We start from the raw sequence: 27,007 nt of genomic DNA, 5'->3' as shown, positions 1-27,007 counted from the left end.
GGCTGCTCTTCCCTGTGCCCCCCTCGCCCCTTCAGACCCAATGGGATTAATCGCACCAGCCAATTTTAGGTGGAGAACATTGGACGTCGTCCAAGGGAGACTAGCAGTCCTGTGACAGTCACGGGAGGCGAATGGATACATATCACGTTAGAGAATGTTCCAGGTTATTGTTGGGAATTACGACTTGGTTCATCTCAGCAAGTCTCTTTGAGTGAACTATTGCCGCATATAATACATGCCTTCATGGCAATAGCTGCCAAGTGGGTCAAGCAAGCCTGAAGTAACAAATGGAAAGTATGCAGCAGTGGGAGATGAGGCCATATCTCAAACTGATAAAAAGGTAGAAGCCATGGTATAGGCAGAATTTAAAAATCTATCCACATTCTCAGATTTGCATGTCATATTTTTTGGTCAGCCTATGTTCACGTGTTGAAACCTCACGAACCACGTGGGTCCCATTCGTTGAAAGCAGCCGTCACCGAACGGCAGTAACGATACACGTCCGGCGCGGCCCCCTGTTGCAGGTCAGGCAGCTGGGGGCACATCATAAATGCAATAAAAAAGGAGAGGCATCTACGCACACCCCTTCACTCCTCCAAGCACTGCCATGGCCAGGAATAGCCCAGGGTACGCTTTCCCGATAGCGATGGAGCTTAAGCTTACAAGTGTTTTAACCATGCGTTGTTCCTATAATGGCCAAAGATGTTACATGCGTTTTCCAAAACACCACCTCGAAAGAACTAAGTGTGTCGTTGGAGCATGTGTGTACTGATATGATCAAAAGTCAGTTCTGCTCTCAGATCAGCTTTCTCCATTCAAATCTTACCATAACATTAGAATTATTCCACAGTACTGACAACAGATCAGCTCCTAGAGAGATGACCACTTATATGGCTGCAAATATTGAGGCGGCTTATTCTAAAGCTAATTTCTGGAAGGCTAACCCAGAAGTAAAATTTTGTGTAGTTCGGTCAGCTGCTTGATTAACTTCTGAGTTCATAAGTGTTACAAATTTAGAGTTCCGGCAAAAACTAAGTATCCACCCTCACAAAAGGAAACAGGAAACTCAGCAAAATAACTTAACATGGAAATTAACATGATTCTATGTTTAACGAAGATCTTCTGTGAATAAAGGTACGCATGCAGGCAAATAAAAACATTTAACAACGCACTTAGCTGTTTCTAGTGGTCTGCTCGAGTGGTCTGAGGCAGTTGGTAAATAACGAGCATTTTCAAGTGCAACTTTATTACTAATGCTTTTGGGAAACAGCTCAGAGATTTAACTATGCTCCTGCGAAGGTTCTAATGATGAACCTAGCCCTAAAATACTTTAGGGGAAACTGGGCCCAGGCCTGCTCATTGCTGGGTGAAGGCATGGGGCAAAACCAGACTGATTTATCACTCACGCAACCCCTCCCCAGACCAGCTATGAACGAGGAGACTCCTCCAGTTGTAGAGTTCATGCCAAAGGCACTGGATGTTCTCTCTCTGGGTACAAGCAATTTTATCTCATGTCATCTTAGATTTAAAAATGGGGTAATGTTATTTTGTAAGCACTCATGGTTAGACTCGGATGGACTTTTGTGTGGTAAACTAATATGAAGACAAGACGCTAGAATCACCAACCCTTTAGTGGATGATTTGTATCTCCACGGACTGCCCGCTAAAATGGCTGTAGATCCTGTGTCCTCAGGTGTCCCTCAGCTATGACTGAGCAATCTGTACCATGGTGTAATGTCTGTAGGTAGGCTCTTTGGTCTCAGGTCTGTGTCAGTATTCCAGGGTCAGACTTGATCTCAAACCATGTGTTCAAAAGAACATCACACTCTCAAATATGGGGCGAGTTTGTTTTTCTTCGATGTCCAACGTTAAATTGTGAAAAGTAAAGCTATAGCCTTTCACATTGCTTCTGTTGGTGTGATTTTTGTTTCACAATTTTGGATGTCATGTGTGTCTCTATGGTGACTGACTCTGTCCCTCTCTGCAGGGTGGCAACAATGCAGGACACACAGTGGTGGTGGACTCTGTGGAGTATGACTTCCATCTTCTACCCAGTGGCATTATCAACCCCAAGGTCACAGCTTTCATTGGTGGGTAGACCACAGCTGCTGGACTGAGGAATGAACAGGAAAGATGATTTCACAATAAGAATTGAGCTGTGAAGTAACCCTCATGGTCTACTACTACGTCAGTTATAATCTCTAGTCTTTACAGAACAAATAAATGTTTATGTTTATTATATCTCCTGTGCAGTTTCCATACACACTTTTGTATGCAAGAAGCCAATATTAATGACTTCTCCTGTCTAAATCTAGCCAATCTGTATTATATTTTAATAGCTCCAGCTTTGCCTGATGCCACAAAACAAGTGATTGACTTGACTGGGAGCCAACTCGCAGGCTGACGCAGTAGAGTGCTATAGATCACATTTTATCTGCAGTAACTTCATTTTGCTAATGGTCTAACATCTAGTACATTTTGGCAACACCTAACAAATATGTCCTCTGGCTCTTAACCCACAGCTCGTCAGCAGTTCAACATATAGAATGTTAAGTGGATCAATCCTTTTCCGTCTACTATTGCTGTCTAGTTGAGCTCCACAGTCAGGCTTTCAGAGCCCAAACAGGTGTTCGGAACCCTTCAGAATCCTGAGCACTGTTTGCCATGAGAAAATAAATAAGGCTGATTGTGCAGAACAGGTTATGGCCCTCTCCACATTAGTTTAATTTCTGGCCTTAATGTTGATTGGTCGCTGCTCAGCGGAACAGCAGAACTGTTTTTCTGATGGAGTATTTAACTCTTTATAGCCCACAACACTTGAGATCAAATTCAATATGGGGTTTTTCACTGCCCTTTCCTTATTGTTTACTGATGCATCAGTTTCTCCATATCTTCCATGTTGCCTGTGTCGGTCTATCCCACAGGTAATGGGGTAGTGATCCACCTGCCTGGCCTCTTCGAGGAGGCTGAGAAGAATGTGTGCAAAGGCAAAAGTGAGTACGAAGGAGCTATCCTCTTAATAGTTTAAGTCCCTTTTTACTCCCATGTCTAGAAGATTGCCATGTTGCTTAATGGGGATATCAAATGTTTTTTCTACCGTATGTGTTCAGGTCTGGAGGGCTGGGAGAAGAGGCTGATCATTTCAGACAGAGCACACATTGGTAAGCCCTGCCTCATCAGGCCTCTTTTTATATTCAAAGAGCATTTAAATCCACGACTTCAGCCCAACTATAGTCTCTACTATATAAACTCAGCAAAAAAAGAAACGTCCCTTTTTCAGGACTTTGTCTTTCAAAGAGAATTTGTAAAAATCCAAGTAACTTCACAGATCTTCCTTGAAAAGGGTTTAACACTGTTTCCCATGCTTGATCAATGAACCATAAACAGTTAATGAACATGCACCTGTGGAACGGTTAAGACACTAACAGCTTACAGAAGGTAGGCAATTAAGGTCACAGTTATGAAAACTTAGGACACTGAAGAGGCCTTTCTACTGACTCTGAAAAACACCAAAAGAAAGATACCCAGGGTCCCTGCTCATCTGCGTGTACGTGCCTTAGGCATGCTGCAAGGAGGCATGAGAACTGCAGATGTGTCCAAGGCAATAAATTGCAATGTCTGTACTGTGAGACGCCTAAGACAGCGCTACAGGGAGACAGGACGGACAGCTGATCGTCCTCGCAGTGGCAGACCACGTGTAACAACACCTGCACAGGAAAGGGTACATCTGAACATCACACCTGCTGGATAGGTACAGGATGGCAACAACAACTGCCTGAGTTACACCAGGAACGCACAAATCCCTCCAATGCTCAGACTGTCCGCAATTTTTTTCAATTTTATTTTATTTCACCTTTATTTAACCAGGTAGGCAAGTTGAGAACACGTTCTCATTTACAATTGCGACATGGCCAAGATAAAGCAAAGCAGTTCGACACATACAACAACACGGAGTTACACATGGAGTAAAACAAACATACAGTCAATAATAAGGTAGAAAAATAAGTCTATATACAATGTGAGCAAGTGAGGTGAGATAAGGGAGGTAAAGGCAAAAAAAGGCCATGGTGGTAAAGTAAATACAATATAGCAAGTAAAACACTGGAATGGTAGATTTGCAGTGGAAGAATGTGCAAAGTAGAAATAGAAATAATAGGGTGCAAAGGAGCAAAAATAAATAAATACAGTAGGGGAAGAGGTAGTTGTTTGGGCTAAATTATAGATGGGCTATGTACAGGTGCAGTAATCTGTGAGCTGCTCTGACAGCTGGTGCTTAAAGCCAGTGAGGGAGATAAGTGTTTCCAGTTTCAAAGAATTTTGTAGTTCATTCCAGTCATTGGCAGCAGAGAACTGGAAGGAGAGGCTTTGGGGGTGACCAGAGAGATATACATGTTGGAGCGCGTTCTACAGGTGGGTGCTGCTATGGTGACCAGCGAGCTGAGATAAGGGGGGACTTTACCTAGCAGGGTCTTGTAGATGACCTGGAGCCAGTGGGTTTGGCGACGAGTATGAAGCGAGGGCCAGCCAACGAGAGCGTACAGGTCGCAGTGGTGGGTAGTATATGGGGCTTTGACAAAACGGATGGCACTGTGATAGACTGCATCCAATTTATTGAGTAGGGTATTGGAGGCTATTTTCTAAATGACATCGCCGAAGTCGAGGATCGGTAGGATGGTCAGTTTTACAAGGGTATGTTTGGCAGCATGAGTGAAGGATGCTTTGTTGCGAAATAGGAAGCCAATTCTAGATTTAACTTTGGATTGGAGATGTTTGATGTGAGTCTGGAAGGAGAGTTTACAGTCTAACCAGACACCTAGGTATTTGTAGTTGTCCACATATTCTAAGTCAGAACCGTCCAGAGTAGTGATGTTGGACGGGCGGGTAGGTGCAGGCAGCGATCGGTTGAAGAGCATGCATTTAGTTTTACTTGTATTTAAGAGCAATTGGAGGCCATGGAAGGAGAGTTGTATGGCATTGAAGCTCGCCTGGAGGGTTGTTAACACAGTGTCCAAAGAAGGGCCAGAAGTATACAGAATGGTGTCGTCTGAGTAGAGGTGGATCAGAGACTCACCAGCAGCAAGAGCGACATCATTGATGTATACAGAGAAGAGAGTTGGTCCAAGAATTGAAACCTGTGGCACCCCCATAGAGACTGCCAGAGGCCCGGACAACAGACCCTCCGATTTGACACACTGAACTCTATCAGAGAAGTAGTTGGTGAACCAGGCGTGGCAATCATTTGAGAAACCAAGGCTGTCGAGTCTGCCGATGTCAATCACCACATTCTCAGAGTCGAAAGCCTTGGCCAGGTCAATGAATACGGCTGCACAGTATTGTTTCTTATCGATGGCGGTTAAGATATCGTTTAGGACCTTGAGCGTGGCTGAGGTGCACCCATGACCATCTCTGAAACCAGATTGCATAGCGGAGAAGGTATGGTGGGATTCGAAATGGTTGGTAATCTGTTTGTTGACCTGGCTTTCGAAGACCTTAGAAAGGCAGGGTAGGATAGATATAGGTCTGTAGCAGTTTGGGTCAAGAGTGTGTCCCCCTTTGAAGAGGGGGATGACCGCAGCTGCTTTCCAATCTTTTGGAATCTCAGACGACACGAAAGAGAGGTTGAACAGGCTAGTAATAGGGGTGGCAACAATTTCAGCAGATAATCTGGACCCTTTCTAAAATTATCTAGCCCGGCTGATTTGTAGGGGTCCAGATTTTGCAGCTCTTTCAGAACATCAGCTATCTGGATTTGGGTGAAGGAGAAGTGGGGAGCGCAGGTCTGTTGACCGGGGTAGGGGTAGCCAGGTGAAAAGCATGGCCAGCTGTAGAAATATGCTTATTGAAATTCTCAATTATTGTGGTTTTATCAGTAGTGACAGTATTTCCTATCTTGTGGGCAGCTGGGAGGAGATGTTCTTATTCTCCATGGACTTTACAGTGTCCCAGAACTTTTTTGAGTTTGTGTTGCAGGAAGCAAATTTCTGCTTGAAAAAGCTAGCCTTGGCTTTTCTAACTGCCTGTGTATATTGGTTTCTAGCTTCCCTGAAAAGTTGCATATCACAGGTGCTGTTCGATGTTAATGCAGAACGCCATAGGATGTTTTTGTGTTAACCAGGCATCCTTTTGTAATAACCAGGCATCCTCTACTGACGGGATGAGATCTATATCCTTCCAGGATACCCCGGCCAGTTCGATTAGAAAGGCCTGCTCGCTGAAGTGTCTCAGGGAGTGTTTGACAGTGATGAGTGGAGGTCGTTTGACCGCTGACCCATTACGGATGCAGGCAATGAGGCAGTGATCGCTGAGATCTTGGTTGAAAACAGCAGAGGTGTATTTAGAGGGCAAATTGGTTAGGATATCTATGAGGGTGCCCGTGTTTACGGCTTTCGGTGGTACCTGGTAGGTTCATTGATAATTTGTGTGAGATTGAGGGCATCAAGCTTAGATTGTAGGATGGCTGGGGTGTTAAGCATGTTCCAGTTTAGGTCGCCTAGCAGCACGAGCTCTGAAGATAGATGGGGGGCAATCAGTTCACATATGGTGTCCAGAGCACAGCTGGGGGCAGAGGGTGGTCTATAGCAGGCGGCAACGGTGAGAGACTTGTTTTTAGAGAGGTGAATTTTTAAAAGTAGAAGCTTGAACTGTTTCAAATTGTTCAAATTGTTTGGGAACAGACCTGGATAGTAGGAGAGCACTCTGTAGGCTATCTTTGCAGTAGATTGCAACACCGCCTCCTTTGGCCGTGCTATCGTGTCTGAAAATGTTGTAGTTAGGGATGAAAATGTCCGAATTTTTGGTGGTCTTTCTAAGCCAGGATTCAGACACGGCTAAAACATCCGGGTTGGCAGAGTGTTAGGGAGGAGGCTTCTAATGTTAACATGCATGAAACCAAGGCTATTACGGTTACAGAAGTCATCAAAAGAGAGCGCCTGGGGAATAGGAGTGGAGCTAGGCACTGCAGGGCCTGGATTCACCTCTACATCACCAGAGGAACAGAGGAGGAGTAGGATAAGGGTACGGCTAAAAGCTATGAGAATTGGTCATCTAGAATTGAGTAAAAGGACGTTTCTGAGGGCGATAAAATAGCTTCAAGGACTAATGTACAGACAAAGGTATGGTAGGATGTGAATACAGTGGAGGTAAACCTAGGTATTGAGTGATGATGAGAGAGATATTGTCTCTAGAAACATAATTGAAACCAGGTGATGTCATCGCATATGTGGGTGGTGGAACTGAAAGGTTGGATAAGGTATAGTGAGCAGGGCTAGAGGCTCTACAGTGAAATAAGCCAATAAACACTAACCAGAACAGCAATGGACAAGGCATATTGACATTAAGGAGAGGCATGTTTAGTCGAGTAATCATAAGCGTCCAGTGAGTAGAGGTTGGTTGGGGTCACGGCGATTCAGACAGCTAGCCGGGCCATGGGTAGCAAGCTAGCATAGGATGGAGGTCTGTTTTTAGCCGCCTCGTGCGTTTCCGTAGGTAGATTAGTGGGGTTCCGTGTGGTAGAGGGGATCAATCCAATTGGCAAAATAGATAGTTATAGTGACCCAAGAAAAATTGTCCGATATACTTATTCAGATAGCAGCCGATAAGACAGCTAACGATTAGCGGGCCCCAGATGAGCGTTCAGGTAACGTCGCGACGGAGTTGCCAGTTGGATAACTCCCTCGGGCCGATAACGTCGGTAGTCAGTCGTGAAGGCTCCGCATTGGCAGTAAAATGGGTCCGGATAGGTGATTGTAGCCCAGGAGTGGCTGATGGAACTCTTCAGCTGGCTAGCTCCGGAATAATTGATGTTTGCTCCGGGATCAACGTAAGCCAATAGACACACGGGTAGCAGCTAGCTAGCTGCGAAATCAAGGTGTAAATGTCCAGAGCTTGCGGTTGAAATCCGGGGATATGGAGAAAAATAGGTCCGGTATGTTCCTGGATGAGTCACGTTGTACAAAAGTGGCGATAGATTATCGAGCTAAAGGAATAGCTGATGACTACAAACCGTGGTTAGCTGAAATACTAACGTTAGTCAGTAAACTGGGTAGCTTCAGGTTAGCTTCTGGCTAGCTTCAGGTTAGCTTCTGGCTAGCTTCAGGTTAGCTTCTGGCTAGCTTCAGGTTAGCTAGCCAAGTTAGCTTCTATTGTGGATTTTCAGATTTGAGGTAAATAATACTGTACTTTTTTTTTGTAATTGGTGAGGCGGGTTGCAGGAAAGCGTTTTGAAGTTGAGTTTTTGGAAAATAAAATATATAAAAGATATGCGAAGAAAGGTGTAATTATATACACTGCTCAAAAAAATAAAGGGAACACTAAAATAACACATCCTAGATCTGAATGAATGAAATATTCTTATTAAATACTTTTTTCTTTACATAGTTGAATGTGCTGACAACAAAATCACACAAAAATGATCAATGGAAATCAAATTTATCAACCCATGGAGGTCTGGATTTGGAGTCACACTCAAAATTAAAGTGGAGAACCACACTACAGGCTGATCCAACTTTGATGTAATGTCCTTAAAACAAGTCAGAATGAGGCTCAGTAGTGTGTGTGGCCTCCACGTGCCTGTATGACCTCCCTACAACGCCTGGGCATGCTCCTGATGAGGTGGTGGATGGTCTCCTGAGGGATCTCCTCCCAGACCTGGACTAAAGCATCCACCAACTCCTGGACAGTCTGTGGTGCAACGTGGCGTTGGTGGATGGAGCGAGACATGATGTCCCAGATGTGCTCAATTGGATTCAGGTCTGGGGAACGGGCGGGCCAGTCCATAGCATCAATGCCTTCCTCTTGCAGGAACTGCTGACACACTCCAGCTACATGAGGTCTAGCATTGTCTTGCATTAGGAGGAACCCAGGGCCAACCGCACCAGCATATGGTCTCACGAGGGGTCTGAGGATCTCATCTCGGTACCTAATGGCAGTCAGGCTACCTCTGGCGAGCACATGGAGGGCTGTGCGGCCCCCCAAAGAAATGCCACCCCACACCATGACTGACCCACCGCCAAACCGGTCATGCTGGAGGATGTTGCAGGCAGCAGAACGTTCTCCACGGCGTCTCCAGACTCTGTCACGTCTGTCACATGTGCTCAGTGTGAACGTGCTTTCATCTGTGAAGAGCACAGGGCACCAGTGGCGAATTTGCCAATCTTGGTGTTCTCTGGCAAATGCCAAACGTCCTGCACGGTGTTGGGCTATAAGCACAACCCCCACCTGTGGACGTCGGGCCCTCATACCACCCTCATGGAGTCTGTTTCTGACTGTTTGAGCAGACACATGCACATTTGCGGTCTGCTGGAGGTCATTTTGCAGGGCTCTGTCAGTGCTCCTCCTTGCACAAAGGCAGAGGTAGCGGTCCTGCTGCTGGGTTGTTGCCCTCCTACGGCCTCCTCCACGTCTCCTGATGTACTGGCCTGTCTCCTGGTAGCGCCTCCATGCTCTGGACACTACGCTGACAGACACAGCAAACCTTCTTGCCACAGCTCGCATTGATGTGCCATCCTGGATGAACTGCACTACCTGAGCCACTTGTGTGGGTTGTAGACTCCGTCTCATGCTACCACTAGAGTGAAAGCACCGCCAGCATTCAAGTGACCAAAACATCAGCCAGGAAGCATAGGAACTGAGAAGTGGTCTGTGGTCACCACCTGCAGAACCACTCCTTTATTGGGGGTGTCTTGCTAATTGCCTATAATTTCCACCTGTTGTCTATTCCATTTGCACAACAGCATGTGAAATTTATTGTCAATCAGTGTTGCTACCTAAGTGGACAGTTTGATTAAACAGAAGTGTGATTGACTTGGAGTTACATTGTGTTGTTTAAGTGTTCCCTTTATTTTTTTGAGCAGTGTATATATACGGGACACGACAAGACGAGGACAAAAGGACGTCTGACTGCTATGCCATCTTGGATGCAATAGGCTGAGAGAGGCTGGACTGATGGCTTGTAGGCCTGTTGTAAGGCAGGTCCTCATCAGACATCTCCGGCAACAACATCGCCTATGGGCACAAACCCACCGTCGCTGGACCAGACTGGCAAAAAGTGCTCTTCACTGACGAGTCACTGTTTTGTCTCACCAGGGGGGATGGTCGGATTCGCGTTTTTCGACGAAGGAATGGGCGTTACGCTGAGGCCTGTACTCTGGAGCGGGATCGATTTGGAGGTGGTGGGTCCGCCATGGTCTGGGGCAGTGTGTCACAGCATCATTGGACTGAGCTTTTGTCATTGCAGGCATTCTCAACACTGCATTACAGGGAAGACATCCCCCTCCCTCATGTGGTACCCTTCCTGCATGCTCATCCTGACATGACCCTCCAGCATGACAATGCCACCAGCCATACTGCTCGTACTGTACGTGATTTCCTGCAAGACAGGAATGTCAGTGTTCTGCCATGGCCAGCGAAGAGCCCGGATCTCAATCCCATTGAGCACATCTGGGACCTGTTGGATCGGAGGGTGACAGCAAGAACTGACAAATCTGGTGCAGTCCATGAGGAGGCGATGCACTGCAGTACTTAATGCAGCTGGTGGCCACACCAGATACTGACTGTTACTTTTGATTTTGACCCCCCCCTTGTTCAGGGACGCATTATTCCATTTCTGTTAGTCACATGTCTATGGAACTTGTTCAGTTTGTCTGTTGAATCTTGTTATGTTCATACAAATATTTACTCATGTGAAGTTTGCTGAAAATAAATGCAGATGACAGTGAGAGGACGTTTCTTTTTTTGCTGATTTTAGAAGGCTGTAGGACTGGAGACAGATGTGCAGTGCTCATGTTTGGCTGTCTGTTAAGGGGAATAATGAGTCTGCTTAATTTCTATCAATGTTTTTCTTTTCATCATGAATGCATTACAATGTTTTGAGTGTCAACAGTTGGTCTCTTAGCTAGTGAATGCCACTGTCAGTGTAAAGCTGGTGCCCAGAAGAGTTCCTCATAAACAAGCGTATAAAAATGCTGCATGGCTTTCATGGGGAACATGTTTCTGTTATATGGGGGTTGGGGGTTGGGGGATGAAAGTGGCCAATTAATTAGCTTAGCTATTTTGGGTCCCTTTCGTATTTTGTGCATACATTAGAACTGATTTGACCTAAGATGCACTCCGAAGGCCTGTTTTTAAATCGGTGAACTGGCTTTCAGTTTTCCAGGACATAAGTCATGTTCGCTCTGAATGTTAAATAGCACCTTTTTTTGTAAAATCAGCATGACTTGTATTAGGCTACATTATTCAGTCTTCTCCTTCCACTAGCCTGAACTCGGCCCATTTTGCTATTTGAATATGTGTGGCGGGAAAGAAATTATTTAGCACTGACAGGTTACATTTTACTCACAGAAATTAGGCAAATTGCCTTACCTGTGAATTGATTGTTGCGTTGTTATTGGTCCTTAGTATGTACGGATTTCTTTACCCTTTGAGTGTTGAACTCTGCTCAACTAGACTTGTTGTGCCTTGAGTCATTTTGTCTCCCTGCTCATTGTCAAAGAAGTGCCAAACGGTTAAGTCAACGCAGCGAGATGCCAAAAAAGGACACTTCTTATAAACAGCGATTGCGTAGTAGTGCCTTTGCAAGGCCGCTTTAGGGACTAGTGTGAGAAAGAGGGGCCATTTCTGACTGGATGAGAGAGACTACTGTTCACTTCCCTTCATGGATTTAAAAGGAAAGTATTGGTGTAAGTTTATTGTTGATTCTCCAACTCATTCTCATCTAAGCTTACACTAATCCAATGCTTTTAAATGTGTCAGGAGGAGTCAACTGCACAAGGGCACACTTCCGGGAGAAAGGGGAGATAATTGGGACGCTAGGTTTTAGTAAGGAGCAGAAAAGGGGGTGAGGTGACAGGATTGTGAGTTTGCCCTTCTCTACCTCCTCCCACAGTTTTTGATTTCCACCAAGCGGTCGACGGTGTTCAAGAGCAGCAGAGACAAGAGCAAGCAGGCAAGAAGTAAGAACCCTACCTACCACCTGTCATTCTCCTGGATTAGAGAGTATGGCTTAGTAATGGTTTGGCTTGCAGCAGCGCTGAAAAGCAGGAGTTCCCTCTCCTATGGGCGAATGTGTAGTATATTAGCCCTTCTATGCATCTAGTCTTGTTAGATGAAACAACCTCAACTGACTCCAGCTTGAAGCAGAGCTGAAAAACAAGATTCCCCTGTCCTATGGCAGATACCCAGCAAAAACCTTTTTTAGCTTAGTAAATGTAGCATAAATACTGAAACAACCTCAACTGACTGCGAAATCTCCAGAGATGTTAAATATCACTCTTTTTCTCTCTGCGCCATTGTTGTGGAGCTGTTTTCAGTATTTTAAAAGTTTTGCCTTGAGTGCTGCCTGAAGGAAATGTGATGATAATTTGCTTGTACTGTAGTCTGGGGTTAATGCAATGGTAAACCTTCATGATCTCCCATATAGTGATACATCATTGTATTACTCGTGTTTGGAAATAGTTTCTTTCCTGTTCTATCTGACAATGTCATCTGGAGGAAGCAAACAAATCCTACACTGTAGCTATTAGAGGTTACTGTTACCAGTTAGTCATATAATGGAGACGCCCAATTTGGTTCTGAGAAGAGGGTGGTAAGCACAGGCTTAGACTCAGGACATCGCTCTGATATGCTGGGCATTTTTAAGCTTTTGTTGGGCATCAAAATAAGCCCAACGCCCTGATAGAATTCTTGTGCAAAACAATCTGCAGCGTTGGAACATGTTCAACAGCTAGTTATTGTGCCAGTTTCTCTCCCATGGGTAGTACAAGGGCAAGTCACTCATTATAGGCTTATATCACAAGTTGTGGAATTTCAACACCTTAAGGCATTACAACTTCACTCTTACCTCAGGGAGGCAGATAACCGCATTAAACAGGCTTGGATTAGGTCTCCTGTAGTATGAGCGTGACTTGTCTCATGGTGGACCTGTCCTGCATTCTTTTAGTATCTTTACTGAAGGAGTTAGTACTCATGATACTCTGTCTCAGTTCCAGAAGACCACTTATTTTCTCACTGATAAGTCCTTTCCCACATGAAGTCATACCCTACCTTACATCAGACCAGGGACCTAACATCACCAGATATCCCCTAGTAGCACCATGTGACTGTGATGCTCTCCAACCCTTATTGCAGCAACATTGTTTCAGTCAGCAGCAGAGCAGCAGGTGACGTTCCAGCCCCATAAATACTCCTTAGAAAGTCCCCTGGCCTAGCTACTTCCCTACAACTGTCACATGTCTGACCCTACACACATAAATACTGGCTGAAGGACAAGTGTGTGTGTGTGGTTAATGTTGAGTCAGTGACTCCGTATTGTTGATGATTTACTTTGTTTCGTCTTATTCCTCACCCAGCCTAGGAACAACGAAAAAGGGGATTGGCCCGGTGTACTCAGCCAAAGCAGCCCGTAGCGGCCTCCGGATATGTGACCTCATGTCTGACTTCACGCAGTTCTCTGAAAGGTGAGGGAGTGGCCTGGTCCGCATATGGCCAATAATGACTATCCCTTTATTCAGAGTACAACTAGCTCCAGTTAGATAAAAATGTAACTGTGACATCTATTTTTTGTAGATTTAAAGTCTTAGCCTCGCAGTATCAGTCTATGTATCCGACCCTGGTGATTGACATCGATGGGGAGTTGTCCAAGTTGAGGGTGAGCTACAGGTCCTCCATATCAGTTGAATAAAGTTATCACTGGTTTAACATAGGGGCTATGTCCTACATTTCAGTGTAATTCTTGGGTCAAGTGTTTGCGTGCTGTGCTCTTGTCCAGGATTACGTGGAGAAGGTAAAGCCTATGGTGAGAGACGGGGTCTTTTACATGTACGGGGCCTTACATGGACCTCCCAAAAATATCCTGGTGGAAGGAGCCAATGCCGCCCTCTTGGATATTGACTTCGGTGAGTATCCCCCACTGTCATTGTGTCAATGTCAATTAACCCCTGTCACTGTGTAAATGGCCAATTAACCCCTATTGAATTGAACAAGCTAATTTCTACTGGTGAGTTAATTCCACTGAAACAGTGTTATCAGAGCTGTCAGAGGATTGGAACAACATGTTCACTGAGCCTAACACCAGAGAGTACTCCTACACCATGCGTGACTCTGAGAAATGCTGGCTGCTTTGTCACTGTCACTTTCCCTCATTTGTTCAGTCACAAAACACTCCAGAGATCACACACAGAACATAACTTAATGAGGGAGAGGGTTGCTATGTACTGAAGGTCACCATGTTCTTTTTCATTGATACAATGGTAGTAGGTCAAAGTGGGGGGTATCGTATGGCCGTGCTAATGCTATTTGCATAAAGGAGAATGGTTTTTGCACCTGTGCAGACATGTATGGGAGGGGTGAAATTCTCCCTCCCTCCGACCTGAAAGGCCCATTAGTGTGGACTGGAAAGTCCACCTCTGTTTAAGCACACCTGACAGACCTGACACGGAGAGATTGTTTGCATGTCATGTTAAGACTGAATCATTTAGTTTCCTTTACTCGTATTACAAGCTGTGTTAATACAGTCATTGTGATATGATAATCCTCTCTTGTACGAATTCGTTGTCATCTTTATCTGAGGAAGGCCGAGGAGGAAATAAGATGTTTATCGTTTTGGTATGTTGTGTTTTTGTTTCAGGGACATACCCTTTCGTGACCTCATCTAACTGCACAGTGGGCGGGGTGTGTACGGGGCTAGGCATGCCGCCCCAGAACGTGGGTGAGGTGTATGGCGTGGTCAAGGCCTACACCACCCGGGTTGGCATCGGCGCCTTTCCCTCAGAGCAGTTCAATGTAAGAATGTCAGCCTGTCTTTCTAACTTGAGGGAAGCCATGCCTTCTTGCCTTTGAAAGCTACGGGCTAGAGTCATATTGGTTCACATGGTGCAAATTCTTTCCTGCTCTCTGTTTCCAGTGTGAGTAGAGGAATGTAGACTGGTGTTAATGTTGGGGGAATGGCATAGCTGCTGATTGAGTCATCAGTGTTCTGAATTCCAGTGAGTGTTCTGTGAACCCCACAGGCTCAGGCATGTGGGTATTGAAACAACAAATGGTTTTGGGAAGGATAGTTACTAAACCATTCCCTCTGCTAGCGCTTGTGAAATAATCCCAGCAAAACCAGAATAACCAATTCCTCAACCTGTACAGGACAGGGAATGGACACATTTCAAGCTTGACATGTCCATGTTTTACTTTGTCAGGGTCTTAAAGTGAATCTGAGCCTTAAGGGTCTGCCTGTTTTCTTCTCCAAGGACATTGGGGAGCTCCTGCAGACAAGGGGGAAAGAAGTGGGTGTAACCACGGGCCGTAAAAGGAGATGTGGTTGGCTGGACCTGGTGCTCATCAAATACGCCCACATGATCAACGGCTTCACTGCGTGAGTCCCCACACCCCCTTCAACTCTGTACTGTCAATCACCACACCTCCCGCTTTTTACTTACTGTCTCAATATAAGTATGTGGACACCTGATTGTCGAATATCTTGCTTCCATTCAGCCACAAGGGCATTAGTGAGGTTGGGTGATTAGGCCTGGCTTGCAGTCGGCGTTCCAATTTATCCCAAAGGTGTTCGATAGGGTTGAGGTCAGGGCCAGTCAGGTTTGCACAGTGTTTGTGATTTATCACAAGTTTGTGATTCATCACTCCAGAGAACACGTTTCCACTGCTCTAGATTCCAATGGCGGTGAGCTTTACACCATTCCAGCTGACGTATAGGGATCTTAGGCTTGTGTGCGACTGCTTGGCCATGGAAACCCATTTCATAAAGCTCCTGATGAATAGTTATTGTGCTCACGTTGCTTCCATAGGCAGTTTTTAACTCTGTAGTGAGTGTTGCAACTGAGGACAGACCATTTTTACACGCTTCAGAACTCAGTGATCCAGTTCTGAGCTTGTGTGGCCTACCACTTTGCGGCAACTCTGTTACTCCTAGATGTTTCCACTTCACAATAACAGCACTTACAGTTAACCTGGTGCAGCTCTAGCAGGGCATAAATTTGACAAACTGACTTGTTGGAAAGGTGTCATCCTATGACGGTGCCACGTAAGTCACTGAGCTCTTCAGTAATGCCATTCTACTGCCAATGTTTGTCCATGGAGATTTTATATACTCGTCAGTAACGGGTGTGGCTGAAATAGCCGATTCAACTCATTTTAAGTGGTGTCCACATACCATGTAGTGTACTTGAATAGACTTCAGCTTTGTACACATCCTGTATTTGGGTGTTGGTGAACATGCCTGCTAAACTCCCAATGTTCTGTTGTCCTCCCATTCAGCTTAGCTCTCACCAAACTAGACATCTTGGATGTGCTCCCTGAGATCAAAGTTGGTGTGTCCTACTCTGTGGACGGTGAAAATATACCTAATTTTCCAGGTAGGCTGCTCATCAAAACAGCAATAAATTGGCAGCAGCTAATGGGGATCCTCAATAAATACAAAAACAATGATGCTTCTGTACTTGTTAATGAGGATAAAGTGAACTGAATAAGGGAGCTATGCTATATTTTTAATTGCAGTATTCCAAGTCTGTTGTCTTAAGTTTATGGCAGCCAATGGCCTGATGTTGTGCCCAACTCTCCCCAGCCAACCAGGAAGTCTTACAGAGCGTTGAGGTTCAGTATGACACCCTGCCAGGTTGGAACAGTGACACCTCCACCGCCAGAACGTTTGATGAGCTGCCAGAGAACGCCCAGAAATACGTCCGCTACATTGAGGAGCACCTCGGTGTGCCCGGTAAGAACCCCTCTCTCCTTAACACCTGGAGATGTCAGGTTGATTCCGATGGGGTGAAAATACCTTGTAGTGGTCACAGGTGTGGACTATATTTGGGGACATTTTGTTGTTTTATTGGTAAAGCTATTCAATAAGTACTTTTCACCCACAGTGAAATGGATTGGCGTAGGCAAGTCTCGGGAGTCCATGATCCAGATCTTCTAAGGTCTTCTCCTCCACACTGTAGCCACCACCAGACCCTCAGTCCCCCCTCTCTTCCGATGGTTACCTGGTTCCAGGGGCCTGTGGCTTGGGAAACTGGTCCTATGCTACATGCCACTCCTCTCTATCCCCAACTCACTCCCATACCACAGACACCAACCTGGGAGCTGCTCCTGGGGATGCTCTTATCACATCCCCCCGTGATCCCGCTCTCTCCTTAGTCTCTCTCTCTGTCTGTCTCTGTCTCTGGAGACCTGTGTGGGACTCTTCAAAATAGCCTCCTCAGGCGTTAACAGGGAAGTACACTTCAGTTGCTTGCCAGCTTACGTCTGTTACTCCCCATGTATGGTTTGTCAGAAAGCCCTCAGAGCCGGATCTGTTATCCTGATATCCTTGCACACGCACCCCACACACACTCAAATCACACACAAAACCACACTAAAATCCAGGAGTGTGACACTGTCATTGACCCGTCTGCAAGCCAATGTCAGAAACGATATGTTCATGTGTACAGTACTGGAGTGGGACATGGTTGATTCATACACCAATTTTCTGTGCCTGTACTGTGATGAAAACAGTTTGTGTAAATGTGTTCTTTATGCCTAGCATGTGCCAAGGAGCCCATGGCCATGAAACGACCCACTCGAGCAACTTAAGATACAAAGTTTCTGTATGGACAACTGTCAATGTCTCTGTATACAATTGTAATAATGGCAGGAAATGTAGAATATGTTGCTGCTGTTATAATGACCTTGTTCCACGCAACATAGATGCCATTACTAGAAATACAATCTTAAATGGGCATTTTAGAGGCGTCACAATCAAACAACCTCTTAGTAATTTCCCCAGCTGACTAGAAATTAGTTTGTATTTCAAAGCAGGAAAAAGCTGTGTTACTACTGGACATTAAAACAGAGGTCAGTTAACATTTTGATAGGTGATCTTCTATCAAACTCCACATTGAAATGACGCAAGAATGTATTTCAATGCTATTCTAAGTTTAAACTCCAACGCAAACACATGATGTTGATATGCTAAACTCTAGTCTCAGGACTTCTACACAATCACAACAGTGTATATATTTTACTTCTATTTTAATGATTTTAGGACTAGGTATGATGGATTCTTTTCTGCAACTGCTGGATGTGTGGGTATTTCTGCAGATGTAGCGTATTAGACAGCAGATTGTCTCCTGACTCGGTAACAACTATATATAACCTTTTGCTTTTATAAACTGGAGCTGTTCAATTGAAATGGAATTTAATCATGTGTTTTCCCATCACTGATATACAATCTAAATATTTCAAATTAAGATTTTTAAAGACATGAAAGGATCTCTTCTGTTTATGTACTCGATCCATACATCAACATCGGAATGGCTTGATTATTACATGGAAAAATTGTTACTAGGAAAGGCGTGTATTCAAGGTTGACTTTGAACCTTGAATGACAGTTGTCTATGGGTGCCTATTCATGCAGAGATGGAAGACTACTCATACAATATCAGTTTGCTTTTGTGTCTGTAGGTCTCTACAGAGAAGGCTGTAGACTTCTGTGAAATAATGGGTTTCTACATTGGTGGCGAAGAAGTGCTTTCTCTTTCAAATATGGAAGTGTCAAACTAGTGTCACAATACGTAGTTACTATCTGTCAGGTACATTGTTAAGTCTGTCTTCAGTAGAACAGTTATCTCTGCTAGGCCTATATGATGTCTGTCTTGTTCTTCCCCTGTGTCTTTTTGATTGTAAGATTATATCAGCGATTATGGTATTCCGCTAAAGTATGCTCAGTGCGAAGATGAAAACATGCACTGGAAATTAAACTAATGGGATGTCTTTAAATGCTGCTTATCCTTGTTTCTATAGATTATCCGATGATCTGCCCATAGGCCACAATGTGGTAAACATTTTCTGCTTTACATATAACAGCAACTAATCAGTTGAGATACTTACCCCGTCAGTAGTGTCAACACCCACCTGAAACTCCCCATACAAGGTGAAGGCATTCTACTGTTTGCTAATCCTAAACTATACACATCCGGACACCCAGCCTTATGACATGTTTTTTCAGGACTAACTGTCATTTGGGCTCCCGTTCAAGACTATTTCATGTTTTTATTTACCATAAATCTTAACCGTAACTAAGCATTTCACTGTTGGTCTACTACACCTGTTCGCTACACCCGCAATAACATCTGCTAAATGTGTGTGTGTGTGATCAATCAGATTTTATTTGATGTGATGAATACACATTTTGATTTGGTTTGAATACCTCTAAAATGTATATTTCTACCTTGAGGCTCATCTGTGAGTGGATAGGTGAAAAGATGGTTACACCATTGCTTTCACCTATGTTACAGTGATGTCCTCAAGGAAAGAAGGGTGTATTAAAATTGTCAAACGGGTCCTGCTCTTCAAGGCGGCTTAGTATTTTGCTTTCTCTATCCCACCACATCAGCTCAACATGTTGGAAGAATGTTTGGCTCCCATGCTCAACATTGGCTCCCATTCAAACACAAAAATGTCTGTTAATTAGGCTTTGATGAGCAACATGTAAAATTAGTTCACAAGCCTTCTTTAGCCAAAAACAAACATGTAGAGTGCAAAATGAGTTTTTGATGTGAATAGTCCTTAACTGGTTCGGTTAAGGTGAGACAAAGGCAGGAAATCTTTAAATGAAGAGGGAAATGTAGACAGTATATCCTGATCTTGGCGATAAATCCACGTTATTAGTTTGCTTTACTGTTTATCCCTTCCTAGTAATGTCTTCCCATGTTTACTCATCTCAGTAAAGAAACCATAGCGTTTAAACTGGTTCCAGCATTTTAATCATTGTCATTTTTAAAAGAGAAATATTGAATTGGCATGATGACTATTAGGCTTTTCATCTAACTCCAATATTTGAAAAAAAAAAAATCATTTGAACATCGCACAGGTAAACGCATATTTGCGCACGTTGGTCTTCTCCGTTTTGAGAATATTTACCTACTTTCAGTTCTGCGTTGTATCGCTGCTGTATTAAGTGTGTGTAGAACTCCAGTACCATTAACTTGGTCTTATTGTAGCTTGTTGAATATACTTTTGGAGATGGTGGTGCTGGCTGGGTAGTTGTGCATGTTTATCAAATGTAATTTGTACAGTACTGGTCTTGCTCTTAATAATAATAAAGTAATATCAATGACAAACTGGCAATACAAATCTAGAACAAGATTCCAACTAATAAAAACATTGGAAATGTCCGTTTTATATATATATATATCAAATTCATCCGTGTATTTCTTCGAGGGAAATATTGTCTGGTTGCTGCATAATCATCACAATCGCCTGTGTACTTCATTACATGGCCACCAGAGGGAGACATTTACCTTTGAATAGTATTTCGTTTGTCAAGGTGCAATACGCACTGCTAGCTGAGAATTAGACAACTAAATGGGATAACGGATAGTTTTATATTAATCATTGGAGTTCGCACTATCAATGATGATTAATCATGCCTATAAGATACAGTACCAACTCTGTTTTCCTCAAGTATTTTATTCAATTTCATTGTCTTCTCGTTATCAGTAGAGTGGTCATGCTAATTTGACTACATCTAAATAAAAACAGTTATTCCAGTCATGGTGGGAGATGGAGGTTGAAACTCAACCAGGGATAGGACATGGATAAGAACAGCTGATCATTGCCCATACAAACAGGTATGTATCACCTTCATAAAATAAGCAGCTCGAGCTACTACACGACGCAGAGCATTGATGTCAAGCTTAGGCCAGCCTTCAGCTCATCTCCATTGTGTGACCAGTCACGGATAGACCATATCACACAGCAGGCTGTTGCTTCTCTTTCCGGTTTAGAAAGAAACAGTTTACCGTTTGCGGTAGGAACAAAACGAAACCTAACGGCAAACGAAACAGGGAGGGTCCTACCTGAATTTGTCGAATAAAAACTCGTTTAAGTTGCAAAACGTTTTCATTTGGAGTAAACCTTCTGTTGCATAACGTTTTGCAACCGACTCGGACTAATGAATACATCCCAGGGCCGTCCACTCTGTTTGCCAGCCACCACTGTGTTATACTAGAGGGTTAAGCAGATCCTACAGACATCCAAATTAGTGCTGTGGGAACCAAGACAGTTTGTTTGCCTTTCACCTGTGGCCTAGACACAAATAATGCTATAGAAGCCTGGGGATGTGCAGTTACACCACCAAATAAAACCTGTGTTTAGCTTAAGGTCATATGGTCACTCGCTCTGCAGTTTGGACATAATTGACAGTTTTATGGCTTCATCTAAATTTCAATTTAAGCGTTCCTCACAGCCATAATACAGTATGTGTATTGCATTGCTTAATTGTACGTTCTCTATGGTCACTTTCCACAACCTAGAATATACAGGTCCTACTTGAAAGTGGTTTGAGGTTATGAGGTCCACACCTTGGACTGCATCCGTTCTCGCCACATCCCATTGACGTAAAAAGCACATGCCCAAAAGCATGGCCCCCCTGTTATGAATACACACAAAGGGGTCTCTCTCTCTCTCTCTGGCCTGATGGTCTGGTCAGTATAAGTGCTATGGTCACGAATGAGCCATCACCAGGCAGTGGGTGAATGGGCCAGCTTCCCAATCCAAGTGTGGTAGGCCTGTAGCCTGGGCCAAACAGGCCAGGCCAGGTGGCCCATAACGGTCTCATTAGAGCAGATGTGAGGCTGTGGCTGTCTCTGCCCTCCCCTTCCTCTGCTGCTTCTATTGGCCTGAGAAGCCCAGCAGCTGTTTACTGAGGGGCAGCCTAGGCCAACGCCTGCCTGATCCCTGACCCTCACCCCCTAATGGGGGTAGGGAGGCAGCAGATGGGGGTGGGTCGGAGGAGGGGTGGGCCTGCCTTGGGTAGGGTGAGGCTGGGTGGAAAGGGGGAATTCATGAGGGAGCAGTAGTGGTGGCTGTTGCTCTGACCGGGTTGAAAGGGTTCGAGTTGATTGGACGTATGATGGGGGAGTAGGGGTTGAGGGGGGGGGGCAAGAAGGGGAGGGTTCACCGCAGCCAGGGTCTCTGACAGTCAACACAAGGGCAAAAGACCTGGGAGTGAAAAAGCCTTCTTGTTGAGTTTGAGTGACTGGAAGCGTCCATTAGTCATTGCACATGTGTATCTATTTGTTTTCTGTGGATGATAATGAGACGGATCGGTAGAAAGCCTATCACCATTACATGTGTACATGTTGTTGTGCACAGTAGCTTTGAAATCCTGCCTGATACAATCTCTCCTGTCAATATATACTATGTGAATGGTTTTATTTGATGGTAAATAAAACAAACTGTACAACAAAGAAACATGACTAAATCAGGATTTCCAAACCTTTCACAGCCTTACATTTACATTTTAGTCATTTAGCAGATGCCCTTATCCAGTGCGACTTACAATTAGTGCCTTTCCCCTCTGATCTCCATATAGTGCGACTCGGTGGTGGTCGTCATCGGCCAGAAACAGAAACAACATTCTGTCTTGAGTAACAGCAGCAGCATGAGGCTGTGGCTGCATGTGGCTGGACATTTGCCGGCCCTGTGTCTCCGGAACGGACAGGTGTTGGCGTCAGCAGTGTCCAGACTCGTTCCGGCAGCTGCTGCGGCCACAACCCCCTCCCCCCTCTGACAGATGTAGCCACACCACCCGGCAGCTTTATGGACCCTGGGCTGTTTTGACTTTAAATATTTGCCCAGGAGGGACAGCCCTGTTTGGGCAAGGGGTTGAAAGAGCTGGGTGGCTTCTCAGCGTCACGGAAATAAAACCTACAGAAGATACTTAGACAGTTGACTTGACACCACGGAAGGGTGTTTGGGGAAAACACAAATTCCCAAAGTCTTTGGAAGTCCATTTTGGAATGTTAGCAGGCTTGGAGGACAATTTGATATTGTGGAACAGAGGAAGATGGGCCCACTAGTCAAAATGACAATTATACAGAAGTGACATTTACCATATAATGTCATCACATTTAGTGCAATTATTATTCTGTTTAAATAGTTTAGTATTGTAAAGAAAAAAATAAGAGAAACAGGAAAAAGTAGCCGCACACTTCATGAATGATGACAGCAGAGTGGATGTACAGTAACATCTGAGTTAAATGTGCTACAGGGCCTGAATTCTACTGCCATTCAATAATCATTTTTTATCATTTTATAGTGTGCAAATCCTCCTTCCATGAGTCTTGACTCATAAACATCCTAAATGCCTATGAAGGTGACATCCAACCGTCAGGCTGTTTTTCAAGGCATTATTGAAGTCTCTTAATTTACTCTGTAGATTATACCATTAGAGGAAAGGTAGAACATTTTCCTATATCTTTATTTTAAAGACACTGTGTAGGCTGGGGTTAGAGCTAATTACAGTAAAAAAAAATGTAATCCAGCTAGATTCAAAGTCTCTGAGGGAGTTGTGGAAAGCACCTTGTTCTACCATCTGGGACAGCAGACAAACCCTCAGCCCCATTAAGATACCACATTAAGGGGCTGCTGGTAGTTTGAAGATACAGCAGACAGGAGTGCACCTAGCAATACATTTTACTGTCCAAGAGAAAGAGAGAGCTAGGAGAGAGAGAGCGGTGGAGGGAGAAACTTTCTTCGCACAGTGAAATTCATCTTGAAACGTAACTTCTGAACACTGCCAAACAGATGCTAGTACAATTGCTTCCCCCCTGCAATCTAAGTATGGTGCCCATATGGTTGCAGCTGATGGGGGTGATTGTTGGTATTGTTCACTTTGTCAGCAATCCTGGGAGATGTAGGAGCTCTAATGATAATGCAATGTGCAGATGTGGTCGGGGAGAGGGCGCCGTCGTTAACTCACACAGCCGTCTACAGTGCCCCGCTCCTCCTTACATTATGACAGATGCTGTCCAGCCTGCTCAGAGCTGACCTTCTGTAGGAACAAACACTTCTATGAGGCTTCCACATCGCAGCTGTACAGGTGTAACAGAGACCGGTTAGGAGACAGACAAACTGAAGCATTAGATTTCAAGCTTTTCTGATCTGAGTTAGAATTGGCCTTTTAGTAAGTTACGGTCCGAGATGAATTACCAGAGGTGTGAGATAATGGTTTCCCTGGGAGGACTCTGTATATCTGGTTCCAGAAGAATCTTGTTAGATATGCTAATTGCCTCAAGCAGTGGACACTAGTGCATAGTCAATTAAATAAGTCTGAATAGAACACAACTAGAGGAGGTGAAGGTTGAGTCCTGATTTTTTATTTTACACAATTCCAGCAACAGAATCATACTTATATTATCACAATATCTTCCACTTCCATTTGCTCCTGTCAGATGTTCTCTAGGAATGCTATGTACAAAGCACATATAAGGCATTTTCCTTATAGACAACATGCATACAGTACCTGTGTTGCACAATGCACTTGCAACCCGATATTGGACAAATCTCCCCATGTCACATTTCAACAGTTCCCTTTGATATCCGACTGATGGTATTATGTTGCCTTAAATAATACAGCAGAATGTGTTGCGTTGCCTGTGCCAGGTCCTACAGGCTGGGCCCACGTCTCTCCCTCTCTAACCCAGATCAGGATGCAAGCATTAATCCTGGGAGTGGGCCTGGGGCCACCCCAGCACTGCTGCAGGTTGGGAGGGAGGGAGGGGGGGGGGTGACAGATGGGGCCTGCTTTGCCAGAGCTGGGAGGGAGCGGAGAGGTTGGCATCTTGGGGTGAGAGAACATAGTGACACTCCTGTTCCTGCACTGAACCAGGCCTGAACCACGCAGGCAGCATCCACACACGCTCAAACACTATGCAAGGATACATAGGCTACGGGAATTAAGGGCTTACTACTCTCACACACAAACACCTTATCACTGCTCTGCTGATTACAGTGCTACAGTCTGAGTACACTGTACCTGTCATAGAAAAGCAGTGGAATGAAACGATCTACAACAAGCAGATTAAACAATACAGGTAATGGGCACATTCAGGTGACTCAGCTCATATACAATGGTGGTGGCTCCCACATGTCACTGTACATCAGAGGTGCTGGTGGGAGGAGCTATAGGAGGATGGACTCATTGTGATGGCTGTACTGGAATAAATGGAATGATGATAAATGATAAATGGAATGAAACAAGCACTTTGTTTCCATGTGTTTGGTACCATTCCATTGATTCCATTTCAGCCATTACAAAGATCCCGTACTCCTACAGCTCCTCCCACCAGCCTCTACTGTACATGGAAGGGCATCATTTTGATACACCTGTCCTCCTCCATGTCTACTGTAACTGTCCCTACCTTTGTTTAGCAGTGATTTGTAAAGTTATGATGAACGATATTAGACTGGGAGGAAAGCTGGATTCCTCATCTCCCACAGCTGCCTGCCTGCTCCCTGGAGACGCCCTCTCTCTTGGCTCGCCCCTGTGTGTGTGTGTGTGTGTGTGTGTGTGTGTGTGTGTGTGTGTGTGTGTGTGTGTGTGTGTGTGTGTGTGTGTGTGTGTGTGTGTGTGTGTGTGTGTGTGTGTGTGTGTGTGTGTGTGTGTGTGTGTGTGTGTGTGTTGCCTGCTGAGTCACACCTTTGCAGCAGGAGAGGTCTGGAGCAGACTGACGTGTGCAGGGGGGCTCTCTCATTTCAGTCTGTCCAAACCTTTCTCTCTCTCAACACTGAGCCAATCAGTAATCAGTGCCACAACACCAAGGGCATCTACAACACAACAACTCTGATTGGTTAGGTAGGGATAGGCTCAGGGAAGAGACACGTCAATATGTTGTGAAGTCTGAATAGTCAACTACGTACTGTTTACTTCGTTTTGTACTAACAGTACTACATGTTGGTACTACATTTGGCTATTTTTGACATATTGGTTACAAAACAAATTCTGCAATAAGCTAAAAATATCAACATAATACAGCCTCGACCATACTGACAAAGTGCTCTACAGATGAATTGCAGGAGGCTGTGACAGATTAATTCAGTATTCAAGTGTAAAAGCTACATATTTAGGTTAACAAATATTGTACCTTTTACTGTGAAGATATTCAGTGCTCTGTCAAAATATGTACTGTAACTTCAGTTGGTGTTACATGGAATACATGGAATATGTTGACAAGAAGTTGCTCTGCCATGTCAAGCTGTTGTTTCAGACAAGAAGTACAGTACAAAGTTCTCCCTTGTATAGGATAGTGACCTCTCTGTCATAGCCATCGGTACAGCAGGTTCCCATGCTCACCCTCCTCCTGCTTGTCATAGCCATCAGTACAGCAGGTTCCCATACTCCCCCCCCCTCCTCCTCCCTGTGGACCCTTAAGGTTGCACCAAGCGATGTGCCCAGAAAAGAAAAGTGCTGAGTTGCACACATCAAAATCCTGCCAAGACCCCTATCAACATCACACGCCCTCCTGCCCAGTTATCTGCACTGGACAGAACTGCTACCAACAGCTGGTAAAGTCGAGAGAGCACTCAGCCCGCAATGCCACAATAATGTCTGCACTCTGCACATAGTCTGCCCCATTTTCATAGAATAAGCTTTCTTTATTAGTAACTTACTTAGTCGCTAACTTAGTATTACCATGCCTGAGACAAACAATAACCATGTATTCTAGGATTGTGTTACATATTACAATATCTGAGTATCATGTATGTCACACAATTTCTACAGATGAAACATGTTTCAATACACACAAATAAACCTGTTTCAAAACACACGAATAAACATGTTTCAAAACATACAAATACATGCGTCAAAACAAATACTAATGACACACAATTAACTGCATTCCCACGCAGTCCACGCTTTCCATCCAATGCCTTAGTTGTGGCACGACATAATTTTTCCCACTCCTCGAAAGTCTCACACAAGAGATGTAGGGAGTTTAATCTCATCCCATACGAGCCTGCGAAAGAGTTACTGGGGGGCGTTGTGTGTTTGTGCGTGTGTGTGGAGGGGGGAGGGGTATGGTCTGGGCCCCTCTAACAGAGACACTGACATTCAAGTTCGAATTGCGTCTTTTGTTCATGGGTGCAGTTGGAGCAGATAGCTCTCTGGGACCCCCCCCCCCAAAAAAACCGAACCCCCTTGCACCTCTCTCTGCCAGCCTGCTGGCTAGGAGCACAACTGCAT

At 44.6% G+C, this 27,007-nt stretch overlaps 1 protein-coding gene across 1 annotated transcript in view; it reads left to right on the top strand.

The window, feature by feature from the left end:
* adss2 (adenylosuccinate synthase 2) overlaps positions 1-19,332 on the top strand; it is a 32,702-nt gene extending 13,370 nt beyond the window's left edge. The window contains exons 2-13 of the mRNA XM_071409415.1: positions 1,988-2,090; positions 2,925-2,993; positions 3,111-3,161; positions 11,882-11,948; positions 13,344-13,451; positions 13,561-13,642; positions 13,763-13,889; positions 14,621-14,775; positions 15,234-15,358; positions 16,258-16,355; positions 16,565-16,714; positions 16,866-19,332. Of these exons, the coding sequence (XP_071265516.1) occupies positions 1,988-2,090; positions 2,925-2,993; positions 3,111-3,161; positions 11,882-11,948; positions 13,344-13,451; positions 13,561-13,642; positions 13,763-13,889; positions 14,621-14,775; positions 15,234-15,358; positions 16,258-16,355; positions 16,565-16,714; positions 16,866-16,918 (1,188 nt within the window). The 3' untranslated portion in view covers positions 16,919-19,332. The remainder of the gene's footprint in view (positions 1-1,987; positions 2,091-2,924; positions 2,994-3,110; positions 3,162-11,881; positions 11,949-13,343; positions 13,452-13,560; positions 13,643-13,762; positions 13,890-14,620; positions 14,776-15,233; positions 15,359-16,257; positions 16,356-16,564; positions 16,715-16,865) is intronic.
* The last annotated feature ends 7,675 nt before the right edge of the window (positions 19,333-27,007 follow it).

This window comes from Salvelinus alpinus, chromosome 7, assembly GCF_045679555.1.
Source record: "Salvelinus alpinus chromosome 7, SLU_Salpinus.1, whole genome shotgun sequence".
NCBI lineage: Eukaryota > Metazoa > Chordata > Actinopteri > Salmoniformes > Salmonidae > Salvelinus > Salvelinus alpinus.
The sequence above is the reverse complement of the archived record's forward strand: the minus strand, read 5'-3'. Positions and strand labels throughout refer to the sequence as shown.